General features: G+C 40.0%; 1 protein-coding gene across 1 annotated transcript in view; it reads right to left on the bottom strand.

The window, feature by feature from the left end:
- SMURF2 (SMAD specific E3 ubiquitin protein ligase 2) overlaps positions 1 to 12,030 on the bottom strand; it is a 90,503-nt gene extending 78,473 nt beyond the window's left edge. The window contains exon 1 of the mRNA XM_090290908.1: positions 11,917 to 12,030. Within this exon, the coding sequence (XP_090147034.1) occupies positions 11,917 to 11,968 (52 nt within the window). The 5' untranslated portion in view covers positions 11,969 to 12,030. The remainder of the gene's footprint in view (positions 1 to 11,916) is intronic.
- Positions 12,031 to 18,102: the final 6,072 nt, after the last annotated feature.

Here is an 18,102-nt window from a genome sequence, read left to right as displayed (position 1 = left end):
ATCACAAAGAGAGATCCTATTATTTGTGTCAAGTTAGGTCCTTAAGACGATGTAAGCTTTTTTCAATTTGGTCAATCATTCTCTGACTCACAAATATTTACTAAAGATGTACTATGTACTGAGCACTGTGTTAGATGTGGTATTTTGAATGTATCAAATGCCATTTTGTTTTTCTTAAATTAAAAAAAGATTTTTCCATCATTCTTCCTTTACAAAAATTCCAAAATTCATATGATTCTGAGTAATCTGACCAAACATTAAGCTTTTTTCTTCATTAGAGAAAGTTATGGTTAAAGCCTGATGATGTAAGATCATACAAAAATAAAAACAAAACCACATAAATATTAATGTGTGCTATTCTTATAACAAATAGCATGTTGCATAGTTTATATAAGAAAGTTTACCCTAAAGTATGGCTTTGCATTAGAACCCAGCATCACCTTTAACAGTTTCAATTCTCCAATTTCATTTATTTCAAGTGCACACCCTCATTCAGACAGTTCGTTTTAGAGGTCTTCACACACTCTTGACATCTACCTGTGCAGAAATAGCCCCATCTACTGGGAAGCGGTGAAAGTGCCAGCAAGCTACAGGGAAATATATTAAGTCAAATATTTAAGACTTGGGTCCAAACAGTTCCCCTACTTCCAAAATCCTCAGCAATTCAAATTGTTCTCCAAAGCTCTTCCATCTCTTACCAAAAATAAAGGGGGTGGGAGCATGCACTTAATTTTCTAAATGTTTTCTATATTATTTAAAGATGAAGCTATAACACAGTAGCTAATTTAACTATATGAATTCTTTCTGATAACACTGGTATTGCAGGGTGTACAAGACATTTATGCCTATCTTATAAAACACGATATCACTTAAATCAATACCTATATTAATTTTGTACTTGTTTCTAAAAAATACAGCATATATGTGGCTGGTGTGGCTCAGTGGATTGAGTGCCAACTTGTGAAGCAAAGGGTCATTGGGTCAATTCACAGTCAGGGCACATGTCTGGTTGCAGGCCAGGTCCCTGGTTGGGGGTGTGTGAGAGGCAACCATACATTGATGTTTCTTGCCCTTTCTTTCTCCCTCCCTTCCCCTTCTCTAAAAAATAAATAAATAAAATCTTTAAAAATAAATAAATAAATAATACAGCATATAATTGGCTACAACTAATTTTTTACCTTATTCTTTATTTTATTTTTTTAAATTTATTTTACAATTACACTTTACATTCAATATTATTTTGTATTAGTTTCAGGTGTACAGACCAATGGTTAGAAAAGCATATATTTTACAAAGTGTTCCCCTTGATATTTCCGGTACCCATCCACACCATACGGTTATTACAATATTACTGACTATGTTCCCTATGCTGTATTTTACATCCCCATGAGTATTTTGTAACTACCAATTTGTAATTTTTGTTTTTAATTTTTAATTATTTTGTTACAGTTGTCCCATTTTCTCCCCTTTGCCCTCCTCTGCCCAGCCCACCCCCAGCTCCCACAGTCAATCCCCACCCTGTTGTCCATGGGTCATTCATACATGTTCATTGACTAGTCTCTTCCCCTTCTATTCACTGACTAACTTATTTAAAACACAGTCATTGATAAAAAATGACAAAATACACTAATAGAATATTTTACAGCTTAAAAAGTATTTTTCATAATATATTATATCCTGTCCAGCAAAATCCTAAAATAAATAACACCCTCATTAAAAGAAGGCACTTATAACTAAAAGCAGAGGTACCCATAAGTAATTTTCTTGATGACACAAAGCTCATTAGTAGCATAACTATTATCTGAACCCAAATCCCCCTCCCCAGTTCTATCTTCTTTCCACTATATCCAGACTTCCTCCCACAAAATTACCACGTATATCTTTCACAGTAAATAGGCTTACATTATGATGTCTGTTTTGTGACAGTTCCCAGGAATGCACTGTGGTCAAATTTTTTTAAAAGTCTGCTTGGATTTTGATTAAGTTTCTTCCTTTCTTTTGTCTTATAGAAAAATATATACATGATCATAATATAAAATAATACAAATTTAAATACCATAATCCAATTTACATTTAATAAAACAATTATATCCATTCTTTTCTATTACCACATTTTAGACATGTTTATTCTTTTTATCCCTTTTCCAAATATGAATTGAGGGGGGTTGATAGCAATAAATAGGAAAATCTTGTTAAGTCATGTCTGTTGCAATTCACTTTCAGCTGGCAAGAGAAAATAATAAAATTTTTAAAGGTCCATAATAGAAATTTTGAAAAAGAGAGTCCAATCTATGTTTCTTCTGTCTTATATCTCCATTCATACTACTATACAATAAAAATAATGTCTGACACATGTAAAGAAATTGATAAATAGTTCTTGGCTGAATAAATGAAAAAAAAAGGCTCTGAAGCATTACAAGATCCTAAATCATTACAGGATCCTAAATTTAAAAGACGTAATTATGCTTATTAATCTATTCTTTTCAAAATGTTCATTAAAAGTTTTTTATCGATGTTTAAAATCATAAGACTTATGTGAAAGCTACAGAAATCAAAAAGGGTGGATTATAAATAATAAACTTATAAATGGTAGAATTATAGGTAAAAGGAACAGAAAAGAGTCCAAAAATAGAACTGCATGTATACTGTCAACTGATTTTTCAGCCAAGATGCCAAGACAATTCAATGGAGGAAACAAAAGTACTTTAACAAATAGTGCTAGGAAAATCAGATATCTATATGAAAAAAGAATTTTTTTCAACCTTGACCCTTACTTCTCACACCATATTAAAAAATCAACTTTAGAAGGGTCATAGATCTAAATGTAAGAGCTAATATTATAAATAATGCAGAAGAAAACAGAAGAAAATTTTTAGAACTGAGAATTAGGAAAAGAAGTCTTAGAACATAAAAAGCATAAATCATGAAGAAAAAATTGATGAAATAGGGCTTAGTCAAAATTCCAAACTTCTGCTGTTCGAGATACTACTGAGAGGGAAAAAAGTCACAATACAGGCTAAAATACGTGCAAAACACAACTTTAAAACTATGAGAAGATTTGAACATATATTAACCAAAGATACATGAGTAACAAGTCCAATTACAATTAAAGCTACATTGAAATATCTCTACACACCAATTAGAATGACTATAATCAAAGACTGACAATAGCAAGTGTTGGCTAGGACTAGAAGCAACTGGAACTCTCATACACTGCTGGTAAAAATGCAAAATGGTACATCTTTGAAAAATATTTAGTGATTTTTTTTAAAAGATTTAGTTACTTAGTTAGAGGGGAGGGAGGGAAAAAGAGAGGGAGAGAAACATAAATGTGGGAGAGCAACATCAATCAGTTGCCTCTCCTATGCTTCCCCCATCCCAGAATGAACCTGCGACCAGGCATGTGCCCTGACTGGGAATCAGCCAGATCCTTAGCTCTGTGAGAAGACACCCAACCAAGTGAGCCACACAAGTCAGGCTTAGTGATTCGTTTTCATGTTAAATACATATTTACCATATGATCCAACAATCCTAATCATGAGAAATGAAAACATGTTCACAAAGAGAGGTGTATTCTCTTAACTTTATTCATAATAACGAAAACCCAGAAATGACAAATGTCTGCGGATATGTGTGAATGGATACACAAAATGGGGTGTTTGTGTATAATGCAATATTCCTCAGGAATAAATAGGAACTGATACACAACATGAACGGATCTCAAAAGCACTATGCTAAGTGTAAGAAGCCAGATTGCATTTACATAAAATCTAGAGAAGGCAAACGTATAGTGACAGAAAGTAAATTAGTGGTTACCAAGGACTGGGGATGGAAGGAGACTGGCTATGAAGGGGCACAAGAAACCTTTTTGGAAAGAAAGAAATGACCTTTGTGCAATCATCAATGCAGCAATTCCTACCTAAAACGAATCCAGATTTATTTTAGAACTGAAGTTTTATGTCTGCTGTCAATTTTTAGTAAGAAATCAAATCGCCAAACTTAAGATACATGTTGATACTAATGCCTTGTCAAATGTAGTTTTTAAAACAGCAGTCAATGCTTTCAGAAGTTCCTCTAAAACAACTTAATATAAAATTCCTCTTTGTATACTAAATACATTAGTGGGGAACCCAAAAGAAAAGAAAAATGTTAACATTCTGTTGCAAAAATTGCCAAATACTGATACCCAGAAAAGTAGCATCAAGTGAAAAACTAACAAGCTTAGTGTTCAGCAAAACAACTCTAATTCGGCAAAATTACATATGAAGACATTCCTCAATATAAGCAATAACTAAGATTAGAAAATACAATGAAAATGCCACAACTATAAATTACCTGGAATTAAAAACATAGGAAGAAAATTATTAAACTATCCTGAGCAATACAAACAAAAGCTTAAATAAATATAAAAACATAACATGCTCCAGGTGAGAAAACTAAATACTACACTTAAATGCCTCCTTCTCCCAGAGTAATGCAATCCTAATTACAATCCCAATGAAATTTACTTTAATATTTAACAAGTTTAATATTCATATGGAAAAGCGAGTATAAAAAATAGGAAAAAATTTTCCAGCAGAAAGAGAATATTAAATTAAATTATAAAGCTACTATAATGAAAAGAGTATGGCACAGAACAAGAGATCATCTAATTCTACTATAGCTAATTTAATGTAACTAAAAAGATACCACATCACTGTAGAAAGGAAGAAATGATGAATAAATAATAATGAGATGACTAAATAGCAATTTGGGGGGAAAGATTCTCCTCCTAAACCATTTTTTAAAACACTAAAATAAAACGTACTTAAATACTTACTATGCCTCTTGAAGAAAAAGGTCTTCCTAAGTATAGAAATAATAGGAAAAACAAAAAAAGTTGGACAGTCCTGGCTGGTGTGGCTCAGTGGACTGAGTGCCAGCCTGCGAACCAAAAGGTCGTCAGTTCGATTCCCAGTCAGGGCACATGCCTGAGTTGCAGACCAAGTCCCCAGCTGGGGGTGCACAAAAGGCAGCCACACACTGATGTTTCTTGCCCTCTCTTTCTCCTTCCCTTCCCCTCTCTATAAAAATAAATAAAATATTTTTTAAATTAAGAAAAAAAAAGTTGGACAGATTTGACTCCTAAAATAACTATTTCTGCATGTCCAAAAATGGTCAAAATTAAAAGACAAATAATAGACTATAAATATGACAACAGACTAATATCTTTTGAATTCTCAGGCAAATCAATAAGAAAAAAACTGAAACCTTAACAGATAACTAGGACAAGGCCAAACAAGTCAACAAAGAGAAACATAATTAGTAAACAGAGAGGAAAATATTCAACTTCACAAATGTTTAAAAACTATATACCATGAAATTAGCAAAAAAAAATTTTAAATAAGAATCAGTGCCTGTAACAGAATAGTAAAAAGAAACATACATTTATCCTTAGCTGCTCCGAAATAAGCACAGTTCTTTGAGCAAGCTGCCTGAGAAAAAAATTAATCAAGAACCTTAAAAATATCCATACCCTTTAACACAACAGCACTCTTTCTATGGAAATAGCCTAAGAAAATTATCCTTTTTTAAAAAAATTTGAAGTTATCTACACCAAGATGTTTATAGCAATTATCTGTAATAACAGAATTTGGAAATAAAAGAAAGTTAAAACAAGAAGACCGCCCTGACCCGTGACCCGTGTGGCTCTGTTGGTTGGGCAAAAGGTCCCCAGTCAGATTCCCAGTCAGGGTATATGACTGGGTTGTGGGTCAGTCCCAAGACAGGGCGCATATGAGAGGCAACCCATTAATGATAGACGTTTCTCTCCCTCTCCTTCTCCCTCCCTTCCCTTCTCTCTAAAAATAAATAAATAAAATCTGTAAAAGGAAAAAGAAGCGAAACAAAAACAACATGAACAATGGTTTCTGTAGCATCCTTTTAACTGGTTACCCTAAAATATCAGTCATCACAGTTCCCATCCCAGTCCATCCTCCCTATTACTCCAAGATTAATGTCTCTAAACATCAAATATATTAAAGCTTAAAATCCTTCAATGGTTCCCATCTCCTTTATTAAAAAAAAAAGTCAGACTTCTTGGCAAAATATAACAGCTGTTGGTCCTGCCCTGACTGATGTGGCTCAGTGGGTTGGGCGTCCTCCCACAAACCAGGAGGTCACCGGTTCGATTCAGGTCAGGGCACACGGCTGGGTTGCAGGCCAGATCCCCAGTTGGGGGTGTGCAAGAGGCAACCAGTTGCACATAGATATTTCTTTCCCTCTCTTTCTTCTTCCCTATCCCTCTCTCTAAAAATAAATAAATAAAATCTTTAAAAATATACATAAATAACAGGGTCCTCAATGGGTTTGCCCCTATCTCTTGCCCAATCACTTGCCACTCACACCCAATGCATTAGCTGTAAAGACCGCATATACAGTTACATAGAACTACTACTGTGTCGATAAGGTGTCAAAAAACTCTTAATCCATGCTGAAACAAGGATTCTGCCTTCATGTAGTTTACAGATAGAAACAGCAAATGCCCCTCAGTGAGTTACCGAGGAAAGGACAACTCAGGTTAAGGAAAAGTTCTGGGATAAGGGTAATCTGGAGTTGAACTTTAAAAGATGAGCAAGGATGGTAAGGATAATTCCAAATAAATGGAAAGTATTTATGTTTCCCCACAAAATCTTGTAAAATTTTAAGAGACTTTCTATATAGACAGCTTTGGTTCTGACATGTACTTAATTAACCTCGCCAAGCTTCCATCTCTTGGCGATATTGTGAGAATTAAAGCTGGTAACACATGTAAACTTAACATAGTATCTGACAATAAGCATTCAATACATGTCAATCATTTGCAAACACATAACAATGCTGATTACAGGAGTATACAAGTATTTCAAGGGTCCAGAATTCTTAGAACAAAGAAAGTAACAGTAAGTAAAACAAGAGCAAAGAGAGAAAAAGCAGTAAGAATAGGGTTAAACAACATCCCACCGAATAGCTGCAGTCAAATAGTCCTCTCTATACACTAGGGCGATATCCTCATACTACACCATCACGACAGCACAGTAACTTATAATGATACCAATCCATGAATAAAACGTATGTTCTGTTAAGTATAGTCTATCTGAAAGGAATAGGGTATATTGCATCTTCAAAACCCTTCAAAATCTTTTTTTTTAATTGAATTTTATTTATTTATTTTGAGAGAGAGAGGAAGGGAGGAAGAAAGAGAGGGAGAGAAACATCAATGTGTGGTTGCCTCTCAGCAGGTGCCCCCAGCTGGGGACCTGGCCCGCAACCCAGGCATGCGCCCTGACTGGAAATTGAACCAGCAACCCTTAGGTTCACAGGCCGGTGCTCAATCCACTGAGCCACACCAGCCAGGGCCTCAAAATCTTTTTTTAATGGCTAAAAAAAATCTTTTGTGCCTATAGCCCTTCATTTACCTTGAAAATTGAGTAATATGTGAAATATGTTGACCTATATACTAAATTAATGATGTATTAGTATGTTGTGATAGTTACAATTCAACCAAGAGGAGAAAAGTAGAATCCATCATTAACACACACACACACACACACACACACACACACATTCACCCGCCAATGAAAACCAAACTACCTGAAGTACTTAGGCAGGTTCAACTGCCTGTCTAAAAGTTAGACTAGAATAACTAAAAGAGAAAAGAAAGAAGCTAAGCTAGATTGGCTTCCTCCTCAGAAACCAAGAAAATAAAATGAATTGGAGACATTCAAATCACTAACACCCCTAAAATAAGGAATAAGTCATTTTGGTATACAGACACATTCCTAGTTAGAAACCTGTGAAATATAATCAAGTTATAATTTTTAAAGCCTTGAATCAATAAAATATGCAGGAAAACAATGCTAAGATACCAGCGTATCTAAAGTGAGATTTTTTAAAGCTAATTTTCCATTAGCAAGACAAGGTTAACCTCACTACTGCCAAGAGTTTTATAAATTAATAATATGAGGAACAGCATGCAAAAACATTTCAATTACGCCCTGGCTGGTGTAGCTCAGTGGATTGAGCACGGGCCTGCGAACCAAAAGGTCACTGGTTCAATTCCCTGTCAGGGCACATGCCTGGGTTGTGGGCCAGGTCCCCAGTTGGGGGCATGCGAGAGGCAACCGATCAATGTTTCTCTCGCACATCTATGTTTCTCTCCCTCTCTTCCTCCCTCCCTCTTCTCTCTCTGAAAATAAATAAATAAAATCTTTGGGGTAAAAAAAAAAAAAAAACACCCTGGCTAGTCTGGCTCAGTGGATTGAGCGCAAGTCTGCAAACCAAAAGGTCACCATTTCAATTCCCAGTCAGGGCACATTCCTAGGTTGTGGACCAGGTTTCCCGCTGGGGGCGGATGAGAGGCAACCAACATTGTTGTTTCTCTCCTCTTTCTCCCTCCCTTCCCCTCTCTCTAAAAATAAATAAATAAAATCTTTTTTAAAAAACCATTTAAATTACAAAAAGATCTGGAGAAGTAACCTGTTACTTCTCCATATCCAAGAATTTTAAACATTAGAAATTATATTAAACTGCTTTTTCCGGCCTCTGGTTATCAAAAACAATAATGATATCAAAAAGTTACCCCCCTACCCTGGCCAGATAGCTCAGCTGGTTAGAGCATCCTCCCAATACACGAAGGCTGTGGGTTCAATACCGGGTCAGGGCACATAGGAGAGTCAACAAATGGACGCATGAAATAGTGGAACAACAAATTAATGTTTCTGTTTCTCTCTCTCTCCCCACCCCTTGTCCTCTCTAAAAACAAATTTAAAAAATTTTTTAATTACCCTCAATTTTTTTACTATAACCAAATACAAAGAATATGTAAGAGAAGCCTATATCAGATATTCATAAGTGTAATTTACACAAACTTTACATTTTATACTCAATTTGCTCTAGAAGTACTTGTTGAAATTTGCATGTTTACCATAGAGCCCATATTAATATGTAATAAAGAACAACAGAAGTAGCTTGATGGATTCAATCAGATTTTAACCACTAATGAATGGCCTGAGGAATCTCAAATTTGGGATTAAATTAGCCCTACCTTCTTAGCATCAACAAGTACCAAATTGTTGACTAGTTGACTGTGGTCTTAAGAATATTAGAAAAGTCTAATATCTGTTGTGGGCAAAGATCTCATAGCTCCAATATTTGTTCTCCTTCAGTTTGTGGGTATGTGTAAGTGTGTATGTGTGACCACACAAAAATTATTTACACTTTCAGTAAAGGGGCACCTGTACACTAAGGATATACAGTAACTGAGTAATTACAGTTCATAAAGCATCTTGCAATCAATAACACTCTAAATTTTAAATGCTGGTATCATATTAACATAAAGCAAAGAACAATCATTTTAAAGCATCTTACAGCCCCAATGTATTATAAACCATATAAAAACTCACTGTAGGATCTTTTTTTTTTAAGTGATTTTCCTCTATTATGGTATCTGGATCTAAATGAACTGTTAAACACTTAGTCTAAAGGTATGCCAAACATTTCTTAAGGTCTTAACAAAGAATCAACTTAAAAAAAAAAAAACCAAAAAAAAACCCAGGCCTAGGTTAAATATTTTATTTGGCTTCTCAAGATGGACTGAAAAGTTGGGCACCAGCTCCAGACCAATTCCTGGACGCACATCAAACACAGCCCTGTCATTTATCCAGTCAGTCAAAACAATCTTTTCCATCTAACCCTTTAATGTTTATGTCCTAAAAAGCTGCTAATTGAATCCAGCTCTTGAGATCTATTTGTTAAAATATATACTATCTAATTTGTAAATGAACAAAAAAGAAAAAATATATGTTAACTTTCCTGGCAAAACAAGAAAATCCATCATAGGTAACCAAAAGGGAAAGAGCAATGTTTTTAATATTTGGATATTTTTCTCTTAAAATATGACAGAGACAAATTCCCAATGGTTTTAAGAAATTGAGAGCACCTCAACTGTTTTTACAATTAAGGGGGCACTGTATATTCAAAATTCCTCAGAAAAATCTAAAAATACAAAATCACTCTATAAATTTAGTCCAGTGTTCCTCTCCGCCAACCCCCCAATAAGTAATCTTTTCTCCTAACTTTATTCATGAATTTTAATAATGTATCATACACAGTCAGGAAACCACAGATAAACACTTTAAGAATCTATTGAGTCACACAAAAAACCTCAAACTCATTTTATCTGCAGAAAATCAAAATCCCTTTTCTCCCTCATTATATATATATGTGTATATACGAGAAGGAAATAAATGACCTATTTCTGATGCTTTTTGCACACCTGGAATCCCAGGTTCTTTTCATAATCACTGACACTGGGCTGACTCAGGAGATAAACTCGAAAGCAACAAAGATCCCTTATGAAGGTTTCCACTGATTCATAATAAGGAAGCTGAACGGGGGGTGGGGGTCGGGGGGTGGCAGGGGAGACAGGCATTCCCCAATCCAGGTTTCCATTGAGAACCACTGAGTTAACGATTCTTTGCAGTTTTCCCTGGGGAAAGTCAAACTGTCATGAAAGTACTGTATTTGTTAAGTCGCAGCCAACATCGTCTAAATTCTCAAAGACCAAATTCACTGCAAGTTTGTAACTCGCAAGTTCAGCCAGTGGACTGGGATGCGACACACAAGCATTCAATTACAAAAATTAGTCCGTATAAATCTCCAAGCCTAGTGTAGGCAAACATAATTACAGTTTATTCTTACACAGGCGCACACACACACACACACACACACACACACACACACAGATTAAGGAAAAGCATCGTTCTCACCACACAGCCGAATATCAACGCGGGTAATACATCAATAGTAAATAGCAAAAGGAGGATAAGTATGCGGATTTCAGTTATACTTTTCACCCCCCTCCCCCTCCCAAAAAAATTTTTTTCCTTAAAATGAGGTGACGCGACCGTGTAAGAATACCAAGAATGGGACCGGAAGCAAAATGGACCTGTGATGTTCAAGACTCAACGCGCTTCGACTCAACCAACGCTGTAAGGGAAGCCTTCTGTCTCGCCACCTCTCCAGGCATTCTTTTCCATTTAGAAACGGGAAGGGGAGGAGGTGGAGGAGAGAGAGAGAAAACTTCGCTTGGAAGTTTGTATGAGCACATACTTAGAAATACCAGGAAAGAAGAAAAAAAAAAAACAAAACACGTGTGTTTGTAAAGCCGGTCTAGAGTTAGGAGTGAGACACAAGTTCTGCGGCCTACAAGGAACCACCCCGAACATGCTACCCTGCAATCAAACACTTCCAAAACACAGAGTGTGCAAGGAGCCGGGTCGTCGGGTCAGGCGGGCGCCCCGGAACTGGGAGCCTCAGCCTCCTTCCCTCCCAAGGGCGTGCGTTCAGGTGTGTGGCACCGGCTGCTGCGGCTGGCAGCAGAGGGGGAAGGTGTTTGCACGCGGGCACAAGTGGGCGAACACGCCAACCACCAGGGAACACACACACCCTCCCGTTAAGCGCTCCATCTTTAAGGAGTGTTTACTGCGCGCAGCCAGCCACCGGATTCAATAAGCCCCGCACGGGAGCTCCTCGTCCCCTCCACGACCCCACCTGGGCAGCGGCCCAGGGGCTGCTCCCCGAGGCCCCGGGAGAAGGTCGTGTTCCTCGGCCAAGGCTCTTCGCCCTCAAAGCCGCCTGGAATTCCAACCCAGGTCCCCCTCCCCTCAACAAAAGACCCCCGAGTCACCCTTGGCTTTTCCAAGAACTGCCGAACAAGAGCGAGTGGTTTTGCCATGACTCTCCCTGAACTAGGCCTTCCCACGTCCCCCGACCCCCAACTTACCATTGATCGCGACCCTGGCCCTTGCCAAGGCCACAGGCACCCCCCGCCGGCTCGCCCGCCCCGCGGCTGCCCCGGCCGAGCTCCGCCGCCCGCCCGCCCCCCTACCTCCTCACCTGTCAGGCGCAGCTTGACGGGCCCGTTCCTCCGGCCCCCGGGGTTAGACATGTCCCCGGCGGCGGGGGCGGCGGGGCTCGGGTCCGACGGGCGGCGGGCGGGGCGGGGGCGACGGAGAGGCGCGGCGGAGTCACCACAGCGTCCGGGGCTGGGGCCCAAGCAGCCGGCGCCGCGGCCGCCGCGGCCGGAGGGTCCCGGATGTGCCGAGCGTCGTCGCCATGAGCCGCGGAGGGAGCGGGACGCCGAGCTCCCCCCTCCTCCCACTTCTCCTTCCTCGGCCCGGGCCGCACAACAAAGCGGCAGCGGCGGCCGGCCGCGCCGCCTCCGCCCGCGCCCCCGCCGCCTCCACGCAACCACCTCCGCCTCTCCCTGCTCTCAGCGTGGCGCGGCCCCGGAGCCGACGGCGCTGGTCGACTGAGGCGGGCGGTGCTCGGCTGCGCCGGAGCAGACTCGGGGATCGGCCGCTTCCTCCTCCACCCGCCCTCTTGTCTGAGCGAACCGGGTCCTGCGGCCGCCGCGGCCACTCGTCGGCTGCTGGGGGCGGGGAGGAGATGGAGGTGGGGCGGGCCGGAGGGGCGGGGTCGGCGGGGCGGGGCCTGGGCGGGCGCGCCCTGGGCGCCCGGGGCGTGGGGGTGCTGGGGCGCGGGGCCCGGCTGCGCCCGGGTGCCCGCGGTCCGCGGAGTGTCCCGCACCGAGCTCAAGGAGGGAGACCCAAAGGAGCAAAGTGCCAGCGCGGAGCTCTCTGGAACCAGGACGGGCTTAGTGTCCCTCCTTAGAGCTTTTGTCCCTGCAACGCACACTGCACTTATTAATCGCCCACTGCATACAGGGCTGAGAGGCGGGGCGAACAAATTTAGAACCGCTGCCCTCCGGGACTGTAGCGTCGGTGAGGGAAGGGACATTATTTCCATACCAAGGATTCTAGCACATCCCCAGGGGTGTTTTGCTCGGATGGAGGTAGCTGCCACCTCCATCCGAGACTCACCTGGTAAACGAGATCAGGTTACCTTCCTGCTCCGGCTCTCTTTCCAGCTGTTAGCGCAAGGATAGAAGGATAATAACACTGCCTTAAAGGATTATTAACAAGATAAACCGGGGAGACAAATGTGTGAAAAGCTTTTCATACAGGGGGGCAAAATAAAATAAAAATAAGTGTACCTTACCCTTCGATTCTGTGATTTCACTCTTAGAAATTTATTGTTGACGTATAATAATACAGAAGACCTTCTTTACAAAGTTTGGTTAATAACAAAAAAGGGACTGAGCAAACAGCCTGGTGAATTATATATTACATCAACCGCATGGGTTTTTGTGCAGCCATTTACATGGCAATTGTGAAGATCATTTAATGTGGAAATTTACAAATAAAGTTTTAAAAAACAATGAAAAGTAGTATGTATACATGCCAAAGTATCCAGCACAGTGAAAACTAAGGATAACAGCATGTGGGATTTGGGGGGGTGTCTTGTTTAAGGGTCAAACAGTGATCAAGATCCTTTTAAAATGCTTCTTTTATGTACTACAGAAGCTCTGCAGATAAACTAATCAATTTGAACAATAGCTGCTATTACAATTTAAGAGACTGGTTGGATTATTACAATAAAAGCAAACTGAAATATACGTACACTTTTGCCTTATTCTGATGGCAAACACTTGGTTCCCAACCACCCACTAATAATTTGTTGCTTTTTATTAGGTAGTAGAAGTTAGGATTTCAAACTATGATGGTAGCTGGGGCGACTGTTGTGAAGTTTACAGCCGTACATTCAACTATAAGAGACATTACAGAAAAATGTACACATGCTTAAAATGCCGGGAAGACTCCGTTTAGGCTTGCCTGTGTGTAAGTATAAATCTTACTGTTTAAAACAAAAGATTCAGATAAGTATAATACTTTAAAACCATTCATACTGTTAAGGAGAGCTAAACTTTCATTTAAATTTTAGCATTAGATGCATAATAGCATTGGCGGAGTCGTAACAATTTTTGTCATATTTTTGAGGAAAAAAGGAGAATAACAAGTCTTAAGGAATTTGCCCTTTTCTTTCTTCCTAAAATAGAAACACTTGCAATGTAAATTGTACCTGTATGTGCCACTAATGGGTATGGGAATTGCAGAACATGTTTTTCAAGGCTTTTTATTCCTTTTTTTCTTTTCTAATTTGCTCTCGGTTGAATTGTGCATCTTTATCAATCATTGGTTTAGACATCTGTCTTAAGAAGACAAACTCCACCTATTTCATACCAACAAAATGTCCTTTTCGATGGATGCCACTAAATAGAACCTTCCAGGGAAAACGCTGTAACAACTCATTAAACAGCATTTTTGAGCAAAAATCTTCAACTTTTTCATTAATGTACTTTAATCACTTAGTGTTGCCCTCTTTATGATGGGATCCTAGACCAGACGTAAAAATCAACACCAGGCTATAAGAATATCTAAAATCTTTTGTTTAAAACATGTTTCTGTTTTCCAAGGCTAATGTTAAATTTGATGTGACTTTGCAAGCAAATGCTTACCATCTGTAGTTGGTATTTTTCTTCTGCTCCAGCCATTAATATATTTTTTTACATAGAAGAGTTGTCTCTAGTAATAAAAAATCTGTTTGAGGTAAGCTTATGTTAATAATGGTACTCCTGTGAAGCTATTTTTGTAGTATAAATTTCAAATTTAATACACTTTATGCACCATGGAAAAAGCAAACATCAGGCACTCATCAATTTCTACCCCCGCTGAAAATTCAACTTCCTTTAATGTTTAAAATATCATGAATTGAACTTAATATTTAGTTCTAGCTTCCTCCAAATCAGCTTATAACTGATGAAGCGGCCAAGCACAGTCCCCATGTACGTGCAGTTGTCAACCAGACACTTCCTCCCCCATTTCCACTGGTTTTCCCTGCCTGTCCCAGATCCTCCAAGTTGGGTTCACTAAAAACCCCCATTGCAGGCCTGTCCCAACATGGTGTAGGATTAGGTCACATTCCAGGCTATTCTTCATGAACCCTTCCCCGACCCCATCCCAGCAGATCTGGGCTCCAGTGATGGAAGCTGAGGTCACATCCTAGACCTGTGTCTCTCCAGGTCTGGACTCCCCCTGGCCACACTCCTTGGCCCTTGCCTTCTCAGCCACTCCCTTGGTGTGCTAAGATGGTAGTATCTACCCTGACCTGTTGCCCTAACATTGTGTCCTAGACTCCATCCCCACAGAGACTGATTCAACAGGCTACAGTGAGGCCCATGAATTTGCATTTCTAGCACTGCTGGTGAGGAGAACCCACTTTGAGAACCTCTGCCTTATACCAAGGATGAACCTGGGTGGCCTTGTTCATAAGTAGTTGAGCTTGGCCTCAGCTAACTGAGCCAAAGGTGGATGGCTGACCAAGCGGCCAATCACATTTTCTCTCCTTGCAACATGAAATGGGGACACTGGGACACTGAGCTAGCAGTGGGCAGCTGGGTTGAGAGGTCACGAAGTTAGCAGCTGAAGAAGCCATTTTAAGGTTCAAGTAGATAAACAAAAGAGGAAATGAGAGTGTAAAAGATACTAAAAAAGCATACAGAGAGAATAGAGATAAGAGGCTTCATAACCCTAAAGAGGGAGACAAAGAGAATGATTGTCTGGTGGATTTCCTGCCCATACTTCAGGCTCAGGTGTGCCTTCTTACAGCTCATTTCCAAGGGATCTCACCGTGCAGAAGAACCATCTAACCAACCCCCACTCCTTACCTAGGCAAGTTTAAGCAGACCCTGTCCCTTGCATTCACTCTGTCTCCACTTGGAAAGCCTTTTCCTCTTCAGGCCTGTTCTAAGCTCTTCCCCTTGATCATCTGCCTCGCTTCTGCCTATGTTCTTCCCAGAGCTGAGTCTCCCTGCAACCCAGCCCATGGCTTGGATCCTACCACCAAGGGGAAGCTCTTCTAGAATCTAGAGCAGTCTAATACTTATGGCCACGGCGCTCATGAAATATGGCTAGTGATGTGCTGCAATGTCAAATGCATATTGGATTTTAAAGGCTTAGTATAGGAAAAAAGAAGGGAAAATACCTTAATATTTTTATATTGATGACATTGAAATGATAAAATTTGGGATAGATTGGGTTAAATAAAATATAGTCTTAATTTCCCCATTTCTTTTTACATTTTTTAAAGTTATTTATTTACTTATTTTTAGAGAGAGGGGAAGGAAGGGAGAAAGAGAGGGAGAGAAACATCAGTGTGTGGTTGCCTCTTGCGTGCCCTCAACTGGGGACCTGGCCTGCAACCTAGGCTTGTGCCCTGGCTGGGAATCGAACAGATGACCCTTTGGTTCACAGGCAGGTGCTCAATCCACTGAGCCACACCAGCCAGGCCTCTTATTACATTTTTTAATATCACTACTGGAAATTTGGAAATTACAAATGTGGCTCACTTTATACTTCTATTGGACAGCAGAGATCAAGGATGATGACCATCCCACCCATCTGCCTCCTTAATGTTTGCCACCAGTTGGGTCTCCCCATCAGTGGGCTCTGTGCTCCGCCCAATACCAGTCCTTCCCTGCATCACTTTTTAGACCTTATCTTACCTACCCAGTTCTTCAACCAATTTCTATAGCTTGGTCAATTCAACAGCAACTATCTCACCCTAGTGAGAATGGGAAGCTATCCTTCAGAAAGATATGACCAACTTCTAAACTGCATCCCCTGTACCAGTAAATGTGACCTTATTTGGAAATAGAGTCTTTGAAAATGTAATCAAGATGAGGCCCTTAGGATGCGTCCTAATTCAATGTGACTGGTATCTTTATCATAAGTGGAAAATACCATGTGAAGACAGAGACATGCGGGAAGAACGTCATGTGACGTCAAAGACAAAGACTGGAGTGTGTAGCTACAAGCCATGGAATGCCAAGAATCGCTGGCCACCACCAGGAACTAGAAAGAGACAAGGACAGAATCTACCCAGCATCAGAGAAAGCAAGCCCTTGCCAGCACGGTCATTTTGGACCTTTAGCCTTCAGAACTATGAGAATAAATTTCTGTTGTTTTCAGCCATCCTGTTTGTGACACTTTGTCATAGGAGCCCTAGGAATCTAATACAACCTCTAAGTCCCTTCCACACCCAATTATATTATACACAATACAGGTAAAAAGGCGCACTGCATAGCTAATTATTATTATTATTTGTTGCATTTACAATATTGTGCTTCTTAAAAAGTAGAAAATCCTGTAACTCTAGGCCATTTTATGTCCCCATTCTCAAATGTCTTAAGTATACAGACTGCCCTGTTATACTGTGAATTCTGAGTTAAAAGAGATGATAATTTGAAGAGCTTGCATATTTTCCAAAGCCAATTTGGTGATTTAAGCATGGAAGTATTACAATTAAATGTTTGAAAAGCTATCTGTGCATGGTTTGCTGTAAGCCGATACCGTGAAACAACACATCTTTTCAGGATGAGGTAGCAGCCCCCGCCCCGGGGCAAAGGGAGCTGGCGCATCACTCAGTTGCAACTACTTTGGACAACTAAGCAACATGAGCGGGCTAAAAAAAAAAAAGTCATATCCAATCATCTTCAAAATTAAAACTGTAGTAGCTACAACACGATTCTCTAAGGGAGGGATGGGAGGAGATGTGGAAATATTTGTATGATGCAGTCTTCATGGGTAATGCAGAGAATATGGGCCAAAATGAGATCAACGTGGCTCGTAAGCCAATGGGTCAATGTCAACCGTTGCTTAAAAACCTTCAATGGCTGCTCGTTGCCTTTAGAAGCCAATCCAAACAGCTTTAATGACATAAAGGAATGCTCATGATTTAAATACATAAACTTTTAAAAAGCAGGAAACAAAAATATATGGGAAGAATGATCCCAATTGTTAAATAAATATACTTACGCATTCATTCAAAATGATCTTTACTAAGCATATGCTAGCTGTTGAGCACTGTCCTTAGAAATTGTAATCTAGTGGAGGAAGACAACCAACAAGAAAGCAATACATAAAATACAAAGGGTAAAAAGGAATTATCTGTTGCTTTCTAAAGTGTATTTTCAATGCTTGAGCCAATCAATCCCAGTGATTCTCCAAAGTTTAACTGAAATGGTTAAGAAAAATTTTACCTCTTTCCCACTAAACATGAACTGGGAAGATGGGCGCTGCTGTGCCATATTGTGGCCCTCCATGGTAGACACTGTCTGAGATT

The sequence above is a fragment of the Furipterus horrens genome, unplaced genomic scaffold (assembly GCF_987537825.1).
Source record: "Furipterus horrens unplaced genomic scaffold, mFurHor1.1.pri manual_scaffold_11, whole genome shotgun sequence".
In the NCBI taxonomy this organism is placed as follows: domain Eukaryota; kingdom Metazoa; phylum Chordata; class Mammalia; order Chiroptera; family Furipteridae; genus Furipterus; species Furipterus horrens.
Note: the sequence above shows the minus strand (reverse complement) of the source record. Positions and strands in the feature narration are given on the sequence as shown.